The following is a 17,106-nucleotide window of genomic DNA, read 5'->3' as shown; positions in this document are numbered from 1 at the left end:
GGTAAATGTATATTTGGTGGGCCATCCCCAACCTAAATAGTTGTTAAAAATACATTATTTATGCAAACAGTTAAAAATGGGGCACCTGGGTGGCTCAGTCGGCTGGGAGTCTGACTTTAGCTCAGGTCATGATCTTATGGCTCATGAGTTCCAGCCCTGCGTCAGGCTCTGTACTGACAGCTCTGAGCCTGGAGACTGCTTTAGATTGTGTGTCTCCTTCTCTCTGCCTCTTCCCCACTCACACTTGTCTGTCGCTCTCTCAAAAATAAAAAAAAAATTAAAAAAATTTAAAAAGCACAAAAACCTCTTAAAAATAATAAAAATGCTTAAAAATCACCATTGAACTATACTGAGTAAGCACCAAATTATATGGATGTAAAAGTATGTGATATTTTCATTAGTCTCAATGTGAATACATATTTAGAGCATTATTAGCTCTAATAATTAGCATAATTATTACAATTATTATTGTATTACAGCAATACAATAGGGGGGAAAGTGTAAGGGAACTCAAATCTGTAAAGTTGTACATTTCTGTAAATCAACAAATGGAGAGGAACTGCTTTCAGAACAGAAGTGTTTAAGCCACTTTTCAAAATACTTATACAGTAAAATCTGAATTCAGAAACCTATATTTTTTATTTTTTATTCTTTTTTATGACAGGGACAAATACCTGAGGTGGAACTATAAATCTAACACCTTCTGCTTACGCTGGGTACACGTGGTCCCTGCACAAAGGTAAAACATATTTCCACTGGCTTTTAAATCATGCCTATAAATATTACAGTCTCAGCATTTTTGTGTTCCTTAAAGTAACTGGTTTACCACTATTAATCTTATTAAAGGTTTGTTTCCATTTTCTTTTTAGAAAACAAAGTGAAACAGGAACAAAAACTTCATCCCCTTGAATAAACTCGTCCAATATATAAATTTGATTATTTAAGTAAGCAGGCTATCTGTGTCTGCTGCCCCAGTACTTTTTAGTAAGAAATTCCATAAATATTTTTAAATATTCTAAGTCAAAATGTTAAACACTGACCTTCAGAAGATTTTGAAGTCTAAACACTAGTATTTAAAGAGATTAATTTCAAGGGGTGAATTCATTTACAATCTTCTATAGAGGCGATTTTTTAAAAATTATAAGTGCAAACCAATTATCTTCTTAGTCTGAGTTTTAGTTTAAAAAAAAAAGCACAAGGACTGAGTTTCCAAAAGCAAGGCTAAGGCCTTGCAAAATAGGGCAAAATTAGGCAAAAGTATTTAACATGGCAAGGCTATAAGTAAGTTTATAAACCACAGACATTGATGTTTCTAATATTAAATAATTTTCAGAGGTTTTACATGACAGGACTCTCAAGTTTAACGATTCACGATAAGAAAATACATAGATAATGTATCACAAATAGGATTTTCTATGTCCTCCTCTTTTTATGAAAAAATTAAAATTAATGTGTCTTTTACTAGTGTCTCTTTATATAGAATTTAGATTAGCAAAGGTTTTGATTTAAAACTTTAGAGGGACGCCTGAGTGGCTGTCGGTTAAGTGTCGGACTTCAGCTCAGGTCATGATCTTGCAGTTTGTGAATTCAAGCCCCGCGTCCGGCTCTGTGCTGACAGCTCAGAGCCTGGAGCCTGCTTCAGATCCTGTGTCCCCCTCTCTCTCTGCCCCTCCCTTGTTCACATTCTGTCTCTCTCACTCTCTCAAAAATAAATAAACATTAAAAAGAATACTTTGGAGAACTTTCCAACCATGAAGATTTGTGAAAGTGTTATAATCACACCCACTATCCACCCATGAATAGGAAAAGCACTAATTATGAAAAAACAAAACCTTTACTGGCACCAAAGAATAAGAGACCCCTGGCAATCACAGCTGTGTATCATTTTACAGTCACGCGTGATCTCATTGGAGCTTAACACAACTCGTGAAACTAGTGTTTTCGGAGAAGGAAATAAATTCTGAGAGATTAAGTGACTTTAATCATTTAGTAAGAGAGAGGATCAGAACTTGAACTCAGTTGTGGGGCAGATATTGACTCTGAAATTCTTTGGCTAAAATAGAAGTTCAGACTGCTGCTTTTGAGGCTCCCTCTGCTTTGGCGCCTAAGTGTGGCCTGCTGTGGAAGGAGCTGCTGGAGGAAGTTACGGGACCAGATGGGCAGGGGTGCGGCCCACAGAGTGGTCGTGATTTATTCTCACACGTCTTCTGTCCTGCTGGACTACTGCACCACCTCTTGCACACTTACCATATGCAAAGCCTGCTAGTGGGTGTTGTGGGGAATACCAGGGTGTATGAAGTATGGCTTCTGTCATTACCAAGCAGAGCCACTGAGCGTATTCGCAACCAGTGACAACAAAACATGATCCCAGGATGCAGTCTTTTTTTTTTTTAAGTTTATTCATTTGAGAGAGAGAGAGAGAGAGAGAGAGAGAGAGAGAGAGAGATTGCACACACAGGTAGAGGAGAGGCAGACAGGGAGGGAGAGAGAGAATCCCAAGCAGGGCTCCATGCACTCATTATGGAGCCTGATGTGGGGCTTGAACTCACAAACCCCAAGACCATGACCTGAGCTGAAGTCAGACGCTTAACCGACTGAGCCACCTGGGCACCCCAGGACACAATCTTTCTATAGCACATCTTTAAGGAGGCCCTAAGTTCTCCCCTTCCCTTGAAGGCCCTGCTGAAATGTCACCAAATGTGCTATTCAGCAGAGTTCTGGAATGATAGAACTCTACCAGAGAAAACAATACTTGAGGAGGCATGTTTAATTACAGTGTCTTTTACTGTGCCTGTGATAAGTAGGGAACCTGAATCAAACTGCCCATCCTCAAACTCTCCTTCTGGCCACCCTCAAGGGAAGCCGGGACACGTCCAGGTGCCATTGTTCAAATGACTACCTTGAGTTTCCAATAGAAACATACATACAGTAAGAAAAAGGAAAAAAAAAGCAGTTTGACTTTAGAAATGTTCAAAATCTATTTGATAATACAAATAATATGATTTTAAATAACTTTTTTTTAGATTGTGGATTTGAAGATAAACATGCCATTTGGAACGGGCTGAGCTAAAACTGAGCATCGGGATCAGCCAGATGCTGGTCTATGTGCCTTGTGAGTGCTGCTCAGAGTCCCTCCTCCGGCCGTGAGCAATCCGCATCACGCTGTCCTCTGACTAAGCGACAAGGAAATATGTGGAACAGCCTGTTTCCTCCAAGCAGACGAGTGCTTGCTTTTCACAACAGATGACTGTAAAAATCAGGAAGACATTTTAAGAACTTGCTGATTATACAGACCACCTTGTCTGCTTAAGAGCACCAAGTGAACAGCCCCTTACACCTGACACCTGAGCCCCACTTGCCTCCAGGTACAGGACGAGATGCTCTTTTTAATCGGACATGCTTATGGGAATGGTGTATGTTAGGAGAATGTCTCTCTCTTCCCTTTCTTTCTCTGAGCTGAGCCTGCCGTTAGCTTTTAGGAGGACGGGGAGGCCAGGCTGGTGCTTGCTAGAGACATACACTCACACCATGCCTGGTGAGCCCCTGGTGAAATTATAGAACTTCAGCTCGAACTTCTATTGTTGAGACTTCTTTTTTTTTTTTTAAGTTGTATTTATTTATTTATTTCGAAAGAGTGTGTACACGTGCATGAGCAGAGGAGGGGCAGAGAGAGAGGGGAGAACCCCAAGTGGGCTCTGCCCTGCTGATGCAGGGCTCGAACTCACAAACTGTGAGATCATGACCTGAGCCACAATCAAGCATTGGAAGTTTAACCAACGAAGCCACCGAGGTGCCCCTTGAGTCTTCTTTAAGGGAAGAAAAATGGTTAGTATTTAATGTTTTTGTGTAAATATGACTTTAAAATGTATTGGTTTTCCTTTTAAACATTCAGTGCCCTGAGTTCCTTTATTGAGGAGGCATTTACTGAGTCGTATAATATACCAGGCACCCATTCTTTCCCATCTGCTCTGACCAGAAACATACTATTTGCTATCTCCCCAAGGTCTAGAATAGTCCCTGGTAGACAGTAGAATCTTAGCACATGTTTCAATGAATGACTTACCCACTGAGACAAGGGATACCTGTGCTTTTCCCCTTATCAGGATTTCTTAAAATGAGGAAAGTCAGTATAAAGATCTTCCCCTGTTACAGTCTCTATATGCCAACTAATTCTTTGCTGGAGCTAGACTCAGGCCCTATGGAATGGACTCAGCTGCACAGAAAATCAGTTAATTAACCACCAGATGTTGGCTGAGCACTTACTATGTGCAATTCCCTCTCCTGGACAACTGGGCCATGCAAAGGCATATAAGATACAGTCCCTATTTTCAGAGAATTTCTATATAAATGAAAACTTATCAGTTGTCACAAAGTAACAAAGTGACCACTGAACCCATTATGACTAAGACAATGGAACATAATACCACGAAGTACTCTTTTTTTTTTTTTTTTTTTTTTACAGATTTATGTAGTACTGAGACCAAGGAAGTGGTATGCATAAAGGAGAACTCAAATAGGTCAGAGAAGTAGAGTGGGTGGTTAAAGAAGATAGAAGATTTTAACTGGGCCTTGAAGCCCAGGTGGGGAATGACACAAAGGGCATAACAAGGATGTAAGTGTGTGTGTGTGTGTGTGTGTATTGGGAGGTAATGAAGAAAGTCTGGAAGAAGACAGAAAACAAGGTACGCCAAGAGTTAATTCAGTTCAGTGCATCTTGAATCAATTGAATAAATATTTATTGAGCACATACTATGTGCCAGACATTGTGATAGGTACTAGGGATACAATGGTGAATGAGACTGATATGAGCCAAGGCTCACTGGCTAGTAGGAGATACCAACAAGTAAACAGACAATTACAATACAGTGTGATAAGTGCTGTGATAGGAAAAAGTCCAGGTGTTAGGAGAAGGAGGAGGACACAGAATGGACCCAACCCAGAGGCGGAGGTCAGGAAAACTTCCTAAAAGAAGGGATGTCAAGCTGACCCCGAAAGCCAGGGTGGGAATTAAGTGAGACTGTACAGGTAGGGTTCCCTAGAATAGCAAACATGATGGGCCATGGAGGTCTGAGGTTGGCTGAGTTGGTTGGGATGCCAGGGGAAGGTGTGCTGAGAGAGAGGCTGGGGAGTGAAGCAGTGATCAGATTATGCAGCCTCTTATACTTCACATTAAGGAGTTGGGATTTTATCCTAAGAGCAGTGGTAACACTGAAGAATTTTAAGCAATGAAGCAAACAGACTTGCATCTTGGGTGGATGACTCTCTGTAGTGTGAGATGGCCCATAGAGGAGAAGTGGGCAACAGAAGAAAAGGTAATATGTAGTTAGATTCTTAAAGGTCTATTCCTAACACAGTGCAGGAATGAAACAAATATCTCATAAATGAATGGATGGATTGACAATTGGTTAACTGTTCAGCACGGGACTGAACATGAGACCTGACGTTGAGGGTATGCATGTCAGAGTGAATAATACACAGTGCAGTGCTGATATCTCTTTGAGTCTTGAATCTCATCAGAAAAATGACAACAACGTTGACAATGGAGTGCCGTGTAGTAGACAGCTTTAACACTGGAGTCTGAGCAGGTCTGAGCCCTAGTTTTGCCAGTTGTTAATTCCGAGATGCACCTTAGTTTCTCTCTCAGGTCCCACATGCATCATAATCTGCTCACTGTGTGCAGCTATACAGCTGTATAAGATGGCGACAGTTATCACAGTCCATGCACATTTCTGTTTTCAGGTGACGCTTAGGAGCTTTGGTGGGATTTGCAGTTATCCATTGCAAAAAGAAGTGGTACAATCTGCATGGCAATGGAGTCATGGTTTAATTAAAGAGGAATTTAGAAATCAAGTAGCCAGTATTGCCCAAACTTTGGCCAGGTAACTCTCTACCTGTCAATATAGTGAAACGTTGGAAGGGTGAGAAAGGCCTATCTGTTGTCACTGTCCCCAAGGAGGGAAAGTGGGGCAGAAACAAATAATGTACTTGAAGGCCACAGGGTCAGTGGAGTGGCCCAGAGAACACACAGCCATTGAGGGGCACCGTCTAGACTAGAACTCATTTCCCCTAAGCGCAGGGCCCTTTTCACAACTCTACTCTGTTGTATCAGTCATGACAATTCAAGATCTTAGAAAGGATAACCTGTGTGAGGTCCAAACCAAGAGGTCTTCCCACAGTTTTCCCACTGTAGCTGACAGCCCAGAGTGAAATGACCTTACAGAAAGGGAAGACAAATGGGAATCACAGTGGAAGGAGACAACATGCCCCAGGATCTGGCTGATTGGAAAGAAGGAGAAGGCTCCATGAAGTATGGGGCTGGGCCGGCAGTGGTAGAGGAAGGCAGGAGGCATCATAAGATAAATGGATCTGGGCGATGTTAAACCAAAGAATAAAGAAGGGCGGAAAAAGCAGGAGGTGAAGAAAAGGTCTGGGAAGACGTTTGTGAAAAAGTGCTAGCAAACCAACTCAACACAAGGTGCTCCCGGGCACACCATATCAGGATAACCAGGCCAGCCTGGGCTCCTTGGTACCTTCAGATCAAAGAGAACCAGCAGAGAGTAACTATTTTTCTAGATACATTGGACAAGTCCGTACTCTTCCTTGCAGTATTTTTCATATTGCCCCTTCCTTCACATCACAGCACACTCACCCACTCGGATCTCTGGCCCATTCTAGTCTGGGCTCTGCTGTTTCCTGCAGCAGAGTTTGACATCAGAGCAATATCACTGAACCAAGAAGAAATGAATGAAAACAACAGCTCCATTAAGAAATGTAATTTTCAGCTTGTGGCCTTGAGTCCCCAAATTTCTAAATCACCTCCTAGCGATTTCCTAAAGCTGGGTAATGACTCAGCTACTAGGAAATTCAGTTCCATCTTTACGAGGTAAAACTTGCTTGAATTGTTTTTTGTTTGTTTGTTTTCTATCATCACAGAGTTAGTCCTTGGCAGTTGGGTCTAATCAGTCCCCCGTAGAGACTCCAACAACTCAATCATAACAGAAAGGCCACTTCTAGTTTCTTCAGTTTCTTCTAGTTTCTTCCAATGCAAACAGCATTGAGATCAAGTTGACTACATAATTCATACACTCCAGTGATCACTCTCCAGTGATGCCCCTGTCATAGGCATCTTATATGATCTACATACCTGTAATATCCAGGCATGGACATCTGAAGCAGACATCAGAGTCCTTTTATCAAGATTGAAATCCATGAGTCTTCTGTGCTGCAATACAGTTCACTATCCACATTGTTTAATTGAGCCCTTTACTACAAATGGTTTTAGGCTCTGATGCAAGACAGGAATTTGAAGCATGCATTTGAGTATTTAATGGTGTTAATTTCTGGTGCACACAAACATCGGCTTCACTCAACAATCCAATAATCTTGCAAAATAAAGAAAATACGCCAGAGAATGAAATGCAGCATGGAATTCTTCCAAATTGCAAGGAAAGCAGTTCCATGATCTGGCTGCTCCTCACAAGTAATAAAATAGCTGCCTATTTACAGATCCTTAAAGATGTTACACGAAACAAAGAAAAGAAAAGGAGGAAGGTGACGAAGCTTTCAGATGGAAGAATTATTATTTTTTTTTAATTTAGACATATTTATTTGTCTCCTGTAAGCTCCCAAATGTCCCAGGTTAATTTTAAATGTAACACATCTGATTGTAATAAATGAAATACAGTCCTTATTTGTTTATTTTCCTACTGGCAGGTATAAACTTAAACAATTCCTACCTGGAAATATGGACGGTCTCTTTCTCGGGCGCCTCAGGTGAACGGGCTCCAAAATTTTCAAGTTTCTTTGAAGTCTCCCTCTAATGTCATTTCCTATGAGTAGTTCAGGCGGCAGGCTACTCCGTCTTGATGATTTATAATCATTTTGAGACGAATTTAGTTTGTTCTTCGTTCTGGAATATAAATTGCTGTCATCAACTGCCATTGTAGGAGATACATTCGAGACTCTTTAACAAAAAGCCAAAAAGCCAAACCCAGCAGCCACCACAGCCGCTTCAGTCCCAGATTCAGATGTTCTCATGCTTTACCCAGCACTTGTTTGGGAAGCTTAGCAAGTTGATAGGCGTGGACTTGAACAGGTGTAGAATTACTAAGTAGCCCCTCCCTTCAATAGTTAATAGCACAGGGGAGGAGAGATCCAAAAAATCATTAGGTGCAGAAGAGCGGGGAATTTGAGCAGATGTGGGCACACAGGCGCCTGCTCCTGCAGATGGTCATAAAAAGTGGTGTGAAGGTCGCCATGTGGAATTGCCGTTAGTGCAATGCCATAGAGGAAACACGACCTGCTACTTAAGAATAAATAACCTATGCAAATTGCAAGTCTTATTTTTCATGCTCCTTCTCAAACTTGGAGATTTTTAAAAGTGTGAGGGACACATTTTTATACTGCCTCGTACCCTTTTGTTTTGAACTGCGTACCCAGAACGAACATCCGNGCCGGCAGCCAACTGGAAGTTGGCTGCAAGGAGGAGATGAGAGATGGCTGGTGATGATCAGGAAGGAACGCGCTGTGGGTGTGGATGGAGCAGCAGTGCCGGGAACCCAGCACAGCTCCCCGACCCGCCCTTCCATCCTGTGTCTACCTGGCGGAAGGCTTCTCTAAAAGTTCAACTGTCTGGCAGCAGGGTCAGAGGTCTAGCAAACAAGCTGGGACCGCAGGACTGACGATGGCCTCTGCTCAGCAGATGAAAAGTAAATGTTACCCTGGCGGGTCTCTGCCTTGCTTTTAACCCAAGTGGTCGGTGGTTTGGTGGTCTGAGAAAAACCAGCATTTGCTCGATTCTGGCTTGACCTCTTACATATTTTCTTTCTATCTCCTCTGGATTTGGCGCTTTTGTGCCCTTTGTTCTTTCCCCCTCACTCTATTTATGTGGAAATGTTCTGTACTCTTTCCTTTAACTGTGCAGAAATGATAGCTCTCTGATTTATCCTCCCCAGCCATGCCCCAGGGCTGTGTCTTCTGTGCCCTCTCTTTCTCCCATCGACCCTCCCCGCTCACCCCCTCCTCTCTTTCTCTCTCTCTCTCTCTCTCTCTCACACACACACACACACACACACACACACACACACACGGAGCACGCACAACTCTCTTCTGTCTGGCTGCAGTGAGGGTCAGAAGATAAAGGAGATAAGATCTGCCTTTTCTCTTCCCAGTGCTTGGAACCTGTAGATATATAACATTAAAAAAGATGTCGAAGTCCTTTAGAAGTCATCATTTACTTTGGTTTCCTGGATGCCAAGTAGGTTTTACTATTTGTTAAAATGCAGATGTTGGGTGTCTTTACCTAGTTAAGGATACACCGCCCTGCTAAGAGAGTTTTCCCTCTCTATTCTCCTTATGTCCTTTTGGCCACAGGTTTTCAAACCACAACAGATTGTCTGAAGAGAAAAGTATTTTTTTTTAACAATTACGTCCAGATCAGGGGCGCCATTATAATCCAGCAATTATATGTATAATTATAACCCAGCAGTTATATTTACATATTAGATTATCAGGTTATTTTACTAATTCTGAGAAGCACCTACACCACTTCCCTCACAGGACTTAGACCTATTTTATCAGGTTGAAATGTATCATTAACTTGAAAACAATGAGTGGTTTGTACAAAACTATTTTTAAAAGCCCATGAGACTGCTTGAATCTCCCTCAGCTTAATGAAAATGCATTTTTTCTAAAGAAATAAAAAGTATTTTTTAAACTTTGAGATAATGATATAATAAGAGAAAAAAAACTTCCAAAATCTCAAGACCAGTATTGACATTTCAAAGACACAGCAGGGTAGAGTTGTAGCGCACAAATATTTTATGCAAACAGGGAGAAATACAGCAATAAACAAGCAGAAGTTCAAGCTATTCAGTGACTGCTTCTTTCCTGATTCATGGTATCATCATGAGCCTAACTAAGACTATGTGTGAAATGAAACAGGAGTCTCTGAGAAAGGGTGTTATTATCATACAGTCTGCAACAGGTACAGCTGTATGGTGTGCACATATAATTTTGTCTTTGTCTTCAAGGGGCTGGCTGGAAGGGTAGCGTTAAATACATACACATCGGAAATGCATTATAATAATAGCTGTCATTTATTGCATGCTTAATACCAGCCAGGTTCTTTGCTAAGCCTTTGACATTCATTATCTCATTGGTTCTTCCTAATTGTCCTGTTCTGTAGATGAGCAAACCGAGGCACTGAGTCAAATGTCTAGAAACTGAGGGAGGGAAGATTTAAGCATAGGTTTTATAGGACTCCAAAGCTCATGTTCAAGTCCATGCTTTACATTACAACACCATGCTGGTTTATTAAATGTATCTGGAATCTAAAAGCAATTGAAAGGTCTTTCTCTATTTTCCTAAACTAACTCTTGGTTTCAAGCAGATTCTTTTTGCATCAACTGTATGACTGAGGGGTGGGCCAGCTCATCTCCCTAGGCCTGCCCCTTGGAAGTGAGCTGTCAGTAGGTCTGTAAGGTTTATGAGATGAAAGTAAGAATTGTTTTAATTATAAAGTAACCATGTGCAGGCTTTTCATATTTAAATGTACTTCATTACTTTTTTTTTTAGTTTTTGAGAGAGAGAGGTGGAGAAGGGGCAGAGAGAGAGGAGGACAGAGGGTCTGAAGCAGGCTCTGTGCTGACAGCAGAGAGCCTGATGCGGGGCTCGAACTCATGAACCATGAGATCATGACCTGTGCTGAAACTGAATGCTTAACCAACTGAGCCATCCAGGTGCCCCATAAATGCACTTAATTAAATATTGTATTTTCCTGAGATTTAAGTTATAATTAGGACAAAACCTCCTACCTTACTATAGAGGTATCGTCCATCCCCTGATTACCTAAAACTTAAATGTTGTAAGAGGGGTCTCAAAGGTTCCTGGTATGTTCAAATTAATCCCTTTCCTGCTCAACTCATTCTCCCCTCATAGAGAATATAAACAGATAGGAGTACAGTTCCTTTAATATATTTCCTTAAAAAGAAAAATGGGAACAATGTGAATCTGCTATTATTAAAATTTTAGGGCGATGAAACAAAAGGACAATATATATTTAAAAGTAGTATTAAATCTGTGAACATGAGAGAAGTAAACTTGTCTTTCAAAATATTTAAATTGGCTGCCAACACGAATGATAATCAACCACAGAAAATGTAGCTTGGTTTGGTCTAAATGAGGACATTCAGAGATTGTAATGTTAAGTCCACACCTCCTCCCGCTTTATAGTAACAGCCAAAAGTAGATTTTTTTTTTTTGGCAGCCAAAAGAATGATGATTTGGGCTCTGGGTTTGGAGGAATCTCAAAACTTACAGCATAATTAAGTAATTTAAAGTACATAATGGACATTCTCTATTTTTATACTTTGTAATAACCATTGTTTCAAAGGTCTCCATTCTCCTAAAAAGATCCAATGCTAATCTTTTTTGAATTATTCTCATTTCTTATGCTTCCAGATGTTGTGTATTTTATATTGAATGATGCTTCCATTTCATGAACCTTTTATCCTTTCCAGTAAGGCATTATCTTCTCAGTTTCAGAATGTTCAAATATTTCATTGAAAGACATTTCCTCATTTTGCAGCCATGATTTCCTTGTGAATCATGGTAGGTTTTAAACAGTGTTTTTGAATTATTTGGCTCTTTGTGAGGAAGCTGCAGGTTTAGCACTGCACGATCTGATAACTGGAACCATCTTTCTCTTTATCACGTTCCAAAAAATGATCATCAGGAAGATTTTAGACCTGTTCGGATTCACCAAATTAGCTTCCATATCTCAATATGACTCTGTTGTACTGAATATTCTGCAAATATTTTTTAATTAATATTTAACGTTTATTTATTTTTGACAGACAGGGAGCCTGACACGGGGTGCAAACTCACCAAACTGTGAGATCATGCCCTGAGCCGAAGTCGGACACTTAACTGACTGAGCCACCCAGGCACCCAATATTTCTTATTTTTGAACTCTTTATTCAGTTTTTAAACGGAGAGGACCCAATAAGTGGTGGGTTTGTCACCAGGAAAAAGCAATTGTGTAGAAGATAAGAATGATGCATATCACCAAGTCAAGCAGCTCCACCAATGTATCTCTCCAAGAGGTCACTGGCCACCTCTTTGGCCAAAACATCTTTGCTTGGTGTTGGCAACAACACTTGCAGTATTATCTAACATGTGATTATGCCTGAGGAAATCTTTTCTCAGTTCCTAAAAAACACAATGAGGATTTTCAGTACTTATCTCATTGGCTCTCTATAATAATCAACACTAACGACCAGGCTTTTCTTCTTAAAATTCTTTGTTCCCTTGGCTTCCATCACATTATCTCTTATTTTTCCTCCTACGTTTCAGGTCTTTCTGCTTAAATTCTTTAGGGACTCCTTAAAAGTCTATTTTCTCCCCTTTTTTTCTTGAACTGTCACTCTGGCAAGCCTATTTATTGAGGAACTATTATGTGTCTGTCACTCTGCTCAGTCCAATGTCTGCTCTTGAGAACTTCTTAATCTAGGAAGAAAGCCAAACTATAACAACCTAGTTCTTTCTTTTCTTTTTTAAAGTTTATTTGTTTGTTTGTTTACTGAGAGAGAGGAGACAGAGTCTTCACACTATTACCACAAGCAGTCTTTGCACTATTACCACAGAGCCTGAAGCGGGGGCTCAAACTCACAAACTCCGAGATCATGACCTGAGCTGAAACCAAGAGTCAGACCCTCAACTGACTAAACCACCCAAGTGCTCCAACAAATTAGTTATTTCAACACAGAGTGACCGCTCTTTGCAGAGGTGATGCAAAAAAGGTATTTAGTCAATGCTTCTTGATGGAGAGGTGGATGGGAAGGGAAGGGTTTCAGAGGAGAAACGAGTTCACAAAGCAAATGAGGGGAACCTGTGCAAAGGCACTAAGATGTGGCATAACACCAAACGCCCATAAAACAGCAATTACAGCAGACCCTTACCCACACTATGGCATTACATCATACAAAAGTGCAGACATTAGGAAAACAAGATCAGGCAATCCTAGACAACAGGAGACTGAAGGAAAACCCCAAAGTTAGCATTATTATAGATTTTTTTTAAATACCACCACCAAACATATGGAAGACACCTGCTTCTAAAAATCTGTATTGAAAAGCTGGCTCCAACCTTTTCAAATGATTTGCTAATTCCTAACAAAATGTAAAAAGGCATTTGAAAAAAATCTGGCTCCACCAAGTAACCATTCTCCTGAATCACCTTTATGTATTCCAGATCTGTGACAGAGGGATTTGCTGAAGCAGATTCTTACACAAGTCTTTAATATCATGTAGGTTGTACCTTCTTACGTCAGCTCTAGAACCAGTTCTCACCGGCTTGAAATCCAGTTTCATTTACACTTGCATTCTGCCTTGTTCCATTTTGCAAGTCTCAGCGAAATGCCAGTGTAACTGCCTGGCCTTTTCTCAGGTTAAGTAAGATAGGGCTTAAGGGCACATTTTTCTGGGCTTGTGGAGCTCTTTGGTGAGAGGGCACAACATACACAAATTTCCCTCTCTATACTACTGACACATCCCCATGGTCTGTGTGAGAACAAACTGAGGGTCCTTCGTCTTATTCCTCTCTTTAAGGGACTGAACTGAAATTTGCATTCATAAAAGAATAAAACTTTTCAGTATTTTTGTCCAAATACTAGGCAGTGTAATCTCAGAAATGTGGTTGCTAGAATGAAGTTGGCCAGTGACTACTGTCACTGAGATGGCAGGAGCATTAGTGGCACTCATCATTCTCACCTATGATTGCACCTTTCAACTCTGTACCATGATGTCTAAATCCATCCCCAACCCAACTTCCCCATATTGTCCTAGATCTGTATATTCAACACATACCAAACATTTCTCAGTGGGAACTCAGCATGTACAAAACTGGCCTCTCCAAACCTGCGGCTACTGAATTTCCGATCTCATGAAAATGGCATCACCATTTACCCAGGGACTCACGCTACAGACCTTGGAATTACTCTGCCCAAATGATGTCATGTTTATCTCTTAAACATCTTTTCATCTGTGTCCTCTTCTGTACTTCTGCTGTCACTGCCCAGTGGTAGGATTCATTATCTCTTTGCTGAGCTATTGCTTCAGAGTCTCAACAGGCTTGACCACTTCTAGTCATAGTTCCTCAAGCATTCCACCTGTGATATGGCCTTTTGACTCTTCCTATCTTAACAAATTACCTCTGGTTAGCCCACTTCCCTCCTATACATGCTGTTAAGAATTAGACAGAAAACCTCTGATGTGCTGACCAGTCTTGGGAATCATAAGACTAATTCTAACTTCAATATAAACACCAGGCATCTTGTAAAGCAACACAAGATTACTTCAGCTTTTATTACTTCAGCCTTAATTCCTTACTGTCTTACGGTTTGACCAACCCAAATCCCCAAATTTCAACACATGTCTTGCTATGAATCCTGGACCTGGGCAACTGACTTCCTGAAATAAATCAGGGGTCTAATATGCTGCCTCCATGAGATTTCTTTTTGCTGGTTTTGGTTCTTAGATCCAGATTTTGCTTTCTTCCACATGCTTCGGGTTCCGTTTTGGATTGGAGAGAGAGCAGAAAGGGTAGTATTCAGAAATTTCTTTTAATTTTTTGTTCAAAAAATATTCCTTGATGTAAAAATCTAAATTAGTAAATTTTGGCTTCAGACAAACAAATCATTGTTCACCAGGATTAAGCTAATGTCCTGGTGTTTTGATTTTCTGGTCTTAAGAAAAAAGAAAGAAAGAAAGAAAGAAAGAAAAAGAAAAAAGAAAGTAATTTTTTGCTTAATTCACCATTGCCTTGTGTGACTTAACTAACAAATGCTTCATATCCTCAGGTGGAAGATATTATATACAAAATGGATAATAAATAAAAGCAAGTTGAGAAATTACATGTATTCACATACATGCTATTACTATTCTGGCAAATGAAATGGTACCATTATCATTGTAATACCACTTTAAAAAACTTATCTGTTTAGAAGATGGTATTCCTGATGAAGACACTCAGTGAAGTAAGAAGAGAAAGAGGCCTCCTCAACCTAATGGAGGAATCTATGAAAAATTTACAGATAACTCATACTTAATGATGAGTTAAGACTGAATGTCCATTAAGACTGAATGTCCACTCTCACCACTTCTAACTGACATTGTCCTGGAGGTCCTATCTAGTGAAACTGGGTAAAGTATAAGTTAAAAAAAGACCTCTAAAGGAAAATGTAAAACTATATTTGCAGATAAACAAGCATCTATGTAGAAAACCAAACAGAATCTACAAAAACATTATGAGAACTAATAAGTAAGTTCAACAGGTTGCAGGATACCAGATAAATGTATTAAAAGCAATTATATTTCTATATTAGCAGTGAAATTGGAAAATAAAATTTAAAAAGTCAATACCATAAAATATTAAATTTTTAGGGGAAAATCTGACCAAAGATGTGACAGACATATACATTAAAACTACACTTATATTATTAAGAGGAATTCCAAAAAACCTATATAAGTGGAGAGATATACCATGTTCATGCGTCAGAAGACAATATTGTTAAGATATCAATTCTTTCCAAATTAATCTACAGATTCAGCACAATCACAATCAAAATCCTAGCACTTTTTCTTTGGTAGAAATTGACAAACTGATAGTAAAATTCATATGAGAATGCAAAGGATCAAGAACAGCCAAAACAACTTTGAAAAAGAAAAACAGGATTAATACTACCAATTTCAAAACAACATAATGCTATGACAGTCAAGAAAGTATGAACCTGGCATGAAGATAAATAGAAATATCAGTGAAACAAAACAAGGAGTCCAGAGGTGGGCCCACATATCAAAGGACAATTGGTTTTTGACAAAGATGCAAAGGTAATTCAGTGAAGAAAGGATAGTTTTTTTCAACAAATAGTGATAGAACAATTGGATGTCCATATGCTAAAATGAACAAACTTTGATCTCTATCTCACACTACATGAAAAAACTAACTAAAAATGGGCCACGGACCTAAATATAAACTATAAAACCACAAAATTTCTAAAAGAAAACATAGGGAGAAAACCTCTGATCCATAAAAATACAAATTAATAAATTGGGCGTAATCAGAATTAAAGTCTTCTGCTCTTTGAAAGAGACTGTGGAGAGAATGAAAAGGTGAGTCACAGGCCAAGAGAAAACATTGGGAAGACAATTATCTGATAAAGAACCTGTATCTAGAATATGTGAGGAAAATTAATAAGAAAACAAACAGCTCAATTGAAAATGGACAAAATATATCAAAAAATACTTCCCAAAATACAGATGGCAAATAAGCAATGAAAACATGTTCTGTATCATTGGTCATTAAAGAAATGCAAATTAAAATCACAGTGACATTCCATTGTCCACCTATTGGAATAGCTAAGATTTTAAATGACTGGCTACATTTTGGTGGGAATGTAAAATGGTAAAATCATTTTAGAAAAAATTTGGCGGTTTCTAAAAATCTAAACATACACATTTCATATGATCTAGCCATTCCACTCCTAGGTACTTCCCCCAAAGAAATAAAAGTGTAAGTTCATACAAGGATTTGTACACGGATATTCACAGCAGTTTTACAGGAAACAAATTTTATATGTGTTGCAACATGGATGAATCTCAGAATAATCATGCCAATTGAAAGAAGCCAGATCAAAAAGTATGCATACTGTATGATTCCATTTATATGAAATTCTGAAAAATGTAAACTAATCTACAGTTAGAGCAGACCAGTAGTTGCCCAGTGACAGGTGTGGAGGGGTGGAGGGAGGGACTACCAAGGGGCACAGTAAAATGTTGGAGGGTAGGTGGATTCATAGATGTATGTATACATCAAAACTAATCAAATTGTATACTTTTAAAAATTGTTTTAAAATTTTCTTGAGAGAGAGAGACAGCATGAGCAGGGGAGGGTCAGAGATAGACGGAGACACAGAATCTGAAGCAGGCTCCAGGCTCTGAGCTGTCAGCACAGAGCCCGATGCGGGGCTCAAACCCATGAACTGTGAGATCATGACTGAGCCAAAGTCAGATGCTTAACCGACTGAGCCACCCAGGTGCCCTTCAATTT

At 39.7% G+C, this 17,106-nt stretch overlaps 1 protein-coding gene across 1 annotated transcript in view; it reads left to right on the top strand.

The window, feature by feature from the left end:
* Window positions 1-3,077, top strand: part of LOC144222040 (uncharacterized) — a 76,704-nt gene extending 73,627 nt beyond the window's left edge. Inside the window, exons 6-7 of the mRNA XM_077752520.1 lie at window positions 665-739; window positions 3,024-3,077. Coding sequence (XP_077608646.1) covers window positions 665-691 — 27 coding nt within the window. The 3' untranslated portion in view covers window positions 692-739; window positions 3,024-3,077. The remainder of the gene's footprint in view (window positions 1-664; window positions 740-3,023) is intronic.
* The last annotated feature ends 14,029 nt before the right edge of the window (window positions 3,078-17,106 follow it).

The sequence above is a fragment of the Crocuta crocuta genome, unplaced genomic scaffold (genome assembly GCF_008692635.1).
Source record: "Crocuta crocuta isolate KB4526 unplaced genomic scaffold, BGI_CrCroc_1.0 scaffold190, whole genome shotgun sequence".
NCBI lineage: Eukaryota > Metazoa > Chordata > Mammalia > Carnivora > Hyaenidae > Crocuta > Crocuta crocuta.
This window is presented reverse-complemented; position numbering and strand designations above follow the sequence as displayed.